This window comes from Bombyx mandarina, chromosome 05 (assembly GCF_030267445.1).
Source record: "Bombyx mandarina strain Sakado chromosome 05, ASM3026744v2".
Taxonomy (NCBI): Eukaryota; Metazoa; Arthropoda; class Insecta; order Lepidoptera; family Bombycidae; genus Bombyx; species Bombyx mandarina.
Genome location: NC_143212.1, coordinates 2,589,688 through 2,598,152, shown reverse-complemented (window position 1 = coordinate 2,598,152; position 8,465 = coordinate 2,589,688). Strand labels below are relative to the sequence as shown.

The 8,465-nt window shown below is 40.8% G+C and overlaps 1 protein-coding gene across 1 annotated transcript; it reads left to right on the top strand.

The window, feature by feature from the left end:
* The first annotated feature begins 2,995 nt into the window (after positions 1-2,995).
* Positions 2,996-5,114, top strand: LOC114244078 (uncharacterized). Its single transcript, XM_028175791.2, has 2 exons — positions 2,996-3,144; positions 3,368-5,114. The coding sequence occupies exons 1-2, from the start codon at positions 3,081-3,083 to the stop codon at positions 4,984-4,986; spliced, it is 1,683 nt and encodes a 560-aa protein (XP_028031592.2). The 5' UTR covers positions 2,996-3,080; the 3' UTR covers positions 4,987-5,114.
* Positions 5,115-8,465: the final 3,351 nt, after the last annotated feature.

The window sequence follows — 8,465 nt, the reverse complement described above, 5'->3', positions numbered from 1 at the left end:
AACCAATCAATAATACCACGAATGGTGACGTTATAAATATTATCATACGTATGTGTATATTGCAACGATTAGCGTTATTTACGTCTGTATAAAAAATTACGACAATTAAACATCATTATTGTTGGTAATTAAACATATGTTTTGCATTTTCTAAATTGGGTTTTACACATGTTGAATCATGAAAATGATGAGTTTCTTAGGTTTGCGCCACCGGCATTTGGGTGAATTTAGATTTCAACAAATATTCAATAAAGTGAGAATATTGTCAATCGAAGATGGTTAATATTGTGGTGTACTCTTTTTTTTTATTGCTTAGATGGGTGGACGAGCTTACAGCCCACCCGGTGTTAAGTGGTTACTGGAGCCCATAGACATCTACAACGTAAATGCGCCAACCACCTTGAGATAAGTTCTAAGGTTTTTTTTTTTTTATTGCCCTTGTAGGCAGACGAGCATACGGCCCACCTGATGGTGAGTGGTTACCGTCGCTCATGGACTTCAGCAATGCCAGGGGCAGAGCCAAGCCGCTGCCTACCGCAAAGTCTCAGTATAGTTACAACGGCTGCCCCACCCTTCAAACCGAAACGTATTACTGCTTCACGGCAAAAATAGGCAGGGTGGTGCTAGTTACCTGTGCGGACTTACAAGATGTCCTACCACAAGTAAAAGTATTTTCCAGTGTTTTCTCTTTCCCTACTCTATCACATACCGTTTCTCCGCTCATTCCCTTCTTACACATATCGTCTTTCACGTAACTAATATTAAATAAAACATAACAAACAGCTCCTAATACGAGAGATACGTTTTTTGTTTTATACTACGAGTAGTAGGACAAACTAAAGTCGAGTGCGATGTATTTAAAGGGTCAGAAAATGTCAAAATTTAGCTTTTAAAGGTCACTTGTGGCGTGACATACGGTGTAGTATGTATGTGATTTTTTTAAGGGATTTTATGACCTGGTAACTAAGACCATGGTCATGTCTTATTTTAATCTAAATTCTTATTTTTATGAAAAATGTTAATATGAAGTGAAATGAGATTATATGGTATGAAATATAATCTCAGTAAAATGGTGGTCATTTACTAAGACTTTTTCAGTAGACTTTTTGGAGGATCCCGAGAAGCTACTTTCAGCGGCTTTGTTTGATTTTCCCACATTTGTGCACTTTCACAGATACTAAACAGTTAATAAACCACCGTTATTACACATTTAAACCTGAAGAAACACTAAATAGACAAATAAATACAAATTATACAACTTAACTCCTCGCGTTCGCGCCAAAAAGTCCTATGTATGAGATCCGGTAAACGCTTAATACTAGGTGTGCAATAAAATTATCTGCCAATATGCGCTCCACAAATAGGTAAAAATTCCAAAGGCACTGCTGAGACAACAATCTGCTTTCATATCCAATTATAATCTTGATCGTCAACGAGTTAAAACAAAATTAATTATCACAAGAGTGTTGCTAGATATAAGAATACAAACTTAGTATATTAATTAGCGCTGAAAAACAAACAGCATAAATAAATGTTGAAATACATTATGACGTATAAAGCGGTTACATAGTATAGGTATTTCCCATTGTTCATATTATAATAACGATGATAAAAACTATAGCTTCCATCATGATAATTTTCGCTACAAATGTCACGATTCGATTACTTTTTAACCGATTTCAAAAATAATTAGAGTATCAAATCGACTGTATGTTTTATTTGGATTTGGTTACCTCAAAACTTTTTTCTAAGTGAACCGATTTTTATGATTCTTTTTTTTATTATTGATTTTATCTTAAGATCAGCAGTTTTTATCCTCAATAATTAATATTTAATTAACTACATTAATGATATTCACAATTCATATTGTTCAAATAGATTGTTTTTTTTTCTAGCTAAAATACGGAATTATCATTTGACAAAAATAAACAGATCGATGTATTTTTTATTAAAAAAAATCACGTTCTTTCTCCTACTTGGAATAATCAGTTTTCTTGTTTTGTTTTTTATTTCTTTATTTTAAATCAAATTATCGAAATCATGTTTTATTACAGCAAATAATCCAACTGCCAGGGCGTTAAATTCTCACCAGTAGCGGTAGAAGTCACAACTTGAACGCTCTACCTTCATTGAGACAAGAGATTGAAGTCTCAATTGTACTGGAATAAGGTCACTTATCCGTCACCACGGAACACATAAATGCTCTCTAGTTCCTACCAGACAAGCAGCTCACAATACGGCGAACCACCATCATTAATTACGCAAATAAATAATAAATTTCACTAACAATACAATTAAATTACAAATAAAGAGATCATTGCGTGTTTAATACCCGCTATATTTTCCCGACAAACAAACATTAATTTTTCTTCCACACAATTACATAGCTAAAGTACAATCGTATCGGAAAATTGTTGGAAATCGGAATATAGACGGCTAATATTCACGGCTAATATTTACTGGTGGTAGGACCTCTTGTGAGTCCGCACGGGTAAGTACCACCGCCCCGCCTATTTTTGCCGTGAAGCAGTAATGCGTTTCGGTTTGAAGGGTGGGGCAGCCGTTGTGACAATACTGAGACCTTAGAACTATATCTCAAGGTGTGTGGCGCATTTACGTTGTAGATGTCTATGGGCTCCAGTAACCACTTAACACCAGGTGGGCTGTGAGCTCGTCCACACGTCTAAGCAATAAATAAAAAAACTTGCAAAACACAGTTCTAAGTTACATATTTCGCGTATTCCTCTTTGTTTTTATGAAAATGTTTTTATCGACCTAAAAAACGGCAAGAGCAAACTGCATAATGCAAGCAACAGTAACATGATGTAGTTCAAGGAATGACCTTTTAATGCCCCCTGTAGCAAACGCACATTTGTTATCGTATTTGATTCTAACTAAACGAGAATACACAAAAACCCAACGTTCTCTTACTGTGGGAAGATACGTCTATATAAAAACTTATTGTTTCCACTTAGCTATGTATGAGTTCTCGTGAACTTTAGACATACACGCACGATTATAATAACGATATAAAAAGGATTGTGTTTTACAAACGACGTCAGTAAACAAAGCCGCTAGACATGAAACAGACGGTGCGGTCCTGTATCGTCCTTTGCCTTTTTGTAGGCTTAGGAAATGCATCAGGTAATAATAATAATAATCTTTATATAATTTTCAAGTTACTCAATTGATTTTAATATCAATACAAACTATTTTATTCAGTAAATTTTGATTTAAAAGCTTGTTTTGATTTTGATTTTTTTAAATGTATTCTCTCAATGCATTGGACTTTTATCCGGGTGGATTCCTTGTCTACACACATTGATATCCCCGTCAGACAATTGAATTGCTTTACTTTTTGTTGCAGTAAGAGTGCGTCGAGGCTATGGAGGTAGCGTTGGAGGGGGAGGGGGAGGAGGAGGAGGTGGTGGAGGAGGATTCGGGTTCGGAGGCGGTGGCGGTGGTGGATTCGGCTTCGGAGGCGGTAGCGGGGGCGCCTTCGGAGGAGGCCTCGATACGATCCGGGAAGGTGTTGGCAATATTATCGGAAAGGTTCACGCCGGTCTCTCCGGTTTGGGTGGCGGAGGCTTTGGCGCTGGAGGCGGCGGAGGTTTTGGCGCCGGAGGCGGCGGAGGTTTTGGCACTGGAGGCGGTGGAGGTCTTGGAGGTGGTAGTCACGGTGGATTTGGAGGATCTAATGAAAAAACGATCTACACGAAATCGAACGATGGAAAATCTGGTGGTTTCGCCTTCACCGGTACATTAGATGGCGGAAAAGGCGGTTACGGCGGTGGCGGTGGATACAGTAATGGCGGTAATGGAGGCGGCGGCTACGGTGGCGGCGCTGGGTTCGGTGCCGGAGGAGGCTTAGGTAGCGATGGATCAGGAGAAGGTGCTGGCGGGCACAGCGGCAGTGGAAACGGAAAGTACAATGGAGCGAGTGGATCCGGAAATAACGGCTACGGAGGCAGCAGCGGCGGAGCATTCGGTGCAGGAGGTGGATTTGGAGGGGGTGCTGGCGGTGGCCTGGGCGGTGGTGGAGCAGCAGGGGGACTAGGCAGTGGCAGTGGAAAATACGGTGGCTTCGGAAACGGTGGCTATGGAAGCAGTGGAAGTGGAGGATTTGGCGGAGGTGCCGGTTTTGGAGGGGGAGCCGGTGGTAGTAAGCACAGCAGTGGCGGTCACAGTAGTGGAGGGGGCTTCGGTGCCAGTGGTGGATTTGGCGGAGGAGGAGGTGGAGGAGGTGGTGGTGGTTCTGGATCTCATGAAAATTCTGGAAGTGAAGAATATGGATCAAATGAAAATGAATTTCACGTAAAAGGCGACAGTAATGGCGGCAGTAGTGGTGGAGGGTTGGGAGGTGGTGCGGGCGGTGGACTTGGAGGTGGAAGTGGCCACGGCGGCAGTATTAGTGGTGGTTATGGTAGTCACGGTGGAAATAAAGGAACTGGCAACGTTGGTTACGGTGGTGGAGGCGCTGGAGGAGGTTATGGCGGTGGCGCTGGAGGGGGCTATGGCGGTGGCACTGGAGGAGGTTTAGGCGGCGGTACCGATGGTAGCTTTGGGTTGGGTCTCACAGCTGGATTTTCTGGGATCGGCGCCGGAAAAGGAGGTGGATTTGGTAGCGGTGGAGGAGGACTGGGCGCCGGAGCAGGTACGAGCCACAGCGGTGGATTCGGCGGATCACTTGGCTTTGGTGGTGGACACGGTGGTTATGGCGGAAGTGGAGGAAGTAGCCATAGTGGTTCCGGTGGATATGGCGGAAGTGGAGGAAGTGGCCACAGTGGATCCGGTGGATATGGCGGAAGTGGAGGAAGTGGCCACAGTGGATCCGGTGGATATGGCGGAAGTGGCCACGGTGGTTCAGGTGGTGGCTGTACTTCTGGTTGTGGTGGCAGCGGTGGTTACGAAAGCCATAGTAATGCCTTTGCCTCTGCTAGTGCTAAAGCTTCAGCCTCTGCTAGTGTCGGAAGCTATGGCAAATGAAATGCGTTTCGTAATTAATAGACTGTTTCTCTAATGGCCATATAATAATATGAGACTATTCTAGTTAGTTACATAAAATAAACTCTAATAATATTATGTTGCAATAAAATTGTTTTTCTGTAATATAACTTTATTGGTCTTAATTTACATTGAGATCTTAATTCATCGGAATATTCCAATTCAACAACACAGTCAGAGGTCAACTAACATTTGTTAACTAAAATTTTGACAAACAACTAGAACGTAATCCCTCGAGATAATTCAAATAAAACAGGTAATGTCGTATCTTCAACTGCTACAGAACGCATTAAAATAAACTCGAGCAAAAAATGAGAACAACTTTGTTCAGAAATAAAAACTCGACCATAGCAAAAAACTGTTGTTGAAATATTAATTTTATACCTTAATGGATAAGACGATTTGTTACTTGGAACTTTACTTGATCCCATCCCTAGATATTGTTTTTTGTTTTTCTTTTTTATTGCTTAGATGGGTAGACGAGCTCACAGTCCACCTGGTGTTAAGTGGTTACTGGAGCCCATAGACATCTACAACCTAGATGCCGCCACCCACCTTGAGATATGAGTTCTATGAGTCCTCAGTAAGATCAAAGCAACACAAACATTTTTTCACACCCTCAGATTTTGCCAGACGGTGATTTCATTCCTTGCTAATAGAAATAATATAGAGATGTACATCATTTCATCACCGCAGACTACTTCTCCAGCCTCGTTTGAAGAGAGGCAAGTTTTAGCGCTCAGGGAACACGAGAGAAGTATCAATTCATCTCTTAAAACGCACTATGAACCACCTCATCTGTTCCAAACAGTAGATATAAGCTATACGATGATAAGTGATGGTTAATAACAGATGACGAGATCATCTAACTTCTAAAACAATGAGGTTCAAAAGTTAAATTTGAGATGAAAAATATTGATAACCGATCCACTAATGCAATTGAGATATCAACCTCATGTTAATGGGTGGGAAATGATTTCAAGTTATTGCCTACACAAAAAAAACTTAAGAATGAAAAACATATAAGAAAACCACTTTTTATTGCCCTTGTATAGGCAGACGAGCATATGACCCACCTGATGGTAAGTGGTCACCGTCGCTCGTGGACATCAGCGATGCCAGGTGCAAAGCCAAGCCCCTGCCTTCCGCTAACATCGTATTCGGATATGACTCCCACTACGACCCATTTAAATTTGATACGACGGCTTCAAACTGGAAAAAAATGTGGTGAAATCAATTCGGGCAATACCACAAGTGACCACAAGGTGTATTTGTTTCATTAAATTTGAAAACGTAAACAGGTCTGATATCAAAACAAAAACTTTTTGGATGTCGAAAGAATAAATAATAAAAAACCAATCTTCACAAAAAGGACTATAAAATCTGTATGACGAAAACAATAATTACGTTCAACAAGAACTCCTAATTTATAGTCAGTTTAATTAAGTAACATCATAAAACAAGTTTTGAAATGGTTTTCTCCTATTTGTCTAAAGACACGACTGACGTCATAAAAACCGGTACATTAATTCATCTAATTCTAGTTACAGAAGCTACTTCCACCGGTGACATGTGAAAACTACATTTTTTTTAAGTGAAAATTCTTAAGGCTCATTGAGAATAAAATTAAACTCGCGACCTCGCCACACCTTGAGATATGAGTTCTAAAGTCTCAATATAGTTCCAACAGCTGCGCCACCCTTCAAACCGAAACGCGTTACTGCTTCACGGCAGAAATAGGCAGGGTGGTGGGGTGGTGGTATCTACCCGTGCGGACTCACAAGAGGTCCTACCACCAGTAATTAAGCAAATTATATTGTAAGCAAATTAAAATTATAATGATTTTTATTAGACGATGCTATTCCTTTACCGTGGAAGTCAATCGGGAACATTTGTTAAGTGCGTATTTCCTTAGAAAAATTGGTACCCACCTGTGGCATTCAAGCAACGATGCATTGCTCGACACAAAGGCACTGGACGACTTTAGGCCACGACGACTTCAGGTCACCCTTTAAAACAATGCTTAGTGTTATTAAGTGTAATTAAGGGTTTACACGTCATTACGGATTCTCCCGATTCATTAACGGTGCTTTTAGGTACCTCAAGCACCGGTCACCGTCCTCGCCGAACCCGTCGCTTGCGACGAAGGGCTCAACGAGTAAATTAACCCATAGACACAGTCCACTGAATTTCTCGCTCGATCTTCTCAGTGGGTCGCTTTTCCGATCCGATGGTAGATTCTGCGAAGCACTGCTTTTGCTAGGGCCAATATTAGCAACGCTCTAGGTTTGAGCCCCGTGAGCTCATCTACACGTCAAGAAGCTGAAACAGCCTTTCAAGGCTTTCAGCTTAGGTAGAACAAAAGAAGAAAAAAAGGTTTTAAACAGATTAACATCAGAAAATAATTAATCAAATGTATAGTATATTTATGTACTCGTTTTTCCCTATCTATTAGCCAGTAGCCTCTAGGGGTATTCCAGCCACGTGTGGACGGGTAGATTAGGTAGCTCAGGAGCTCAACCTGAGAGAATTTTCTAGCACTAGCCCTAACAAGAGCAGTGCTTCGTAGAATTTCCCACCGCAACGGAATCGCGGCACACTGCGAAGATCCAGCGAGAAACTCAACGGGCTGTGTCTATGGTTGTACTCGTTGATTTCAACACTGTTTATCCATCAACAGACATGTTATTATTTATACATCATTATTTAGAGCACACTCGTCCACTGCTGGTCTGTTATGTTTTGCATCACTGAAGTCTGAACAGCTTCCCTTATTCACCTCTTGCGAGTCCTATTTCTCAAATCACCGCCTCCTGTCCAAAGAGTGTCTTACATTACATTAGGCGGAGCGTGGTCTCCACTGAAGACTATCTGCTCTAGCGATCGACGATTCTAAGGCATGTATGTCCAGACTGTTGCCACTTAAGCTTGCTGCGTCTATATCATTGCCTTTATTTATCTTTCGAATAACTTCACTCCTGATTTTATTCTTGAGAGAAGCTCCATAGCTCGATGAGTGACTTTGAGCTAATGGACCAGCTGCACTGCGAGTGTTCACGCCGCGACGATCCGTCGATCATAACCAATGATGCACTGGTTGAAATTATGAACTTCATTTAAAGTTACATTCGGATCCATTCAAAGTCGGGGGTATTAACAAACAAAATGAGATACAAAAAGGCAATAAGTATATCTAAGAAATTATTCTACGTCTATAAATGTAAGTATCTAATGTTCGTTTTAAAAATAATCATTCGCGTCTGCAAAAAACCAGTTGTAGTATAATAATATTGAAGACATTATTATTTACCTTCGTTTAAAATTAATTGAGCATCATTTAATGTGTATAAATAACTTTAATATCAGCCGCAAATGCTCGACGTAGTGATTAATATATACAGATTACTCTTTAAGAATAGAGATTTACAGCCTCCGGTAAGGTAATTTGACGAGCTCTATAA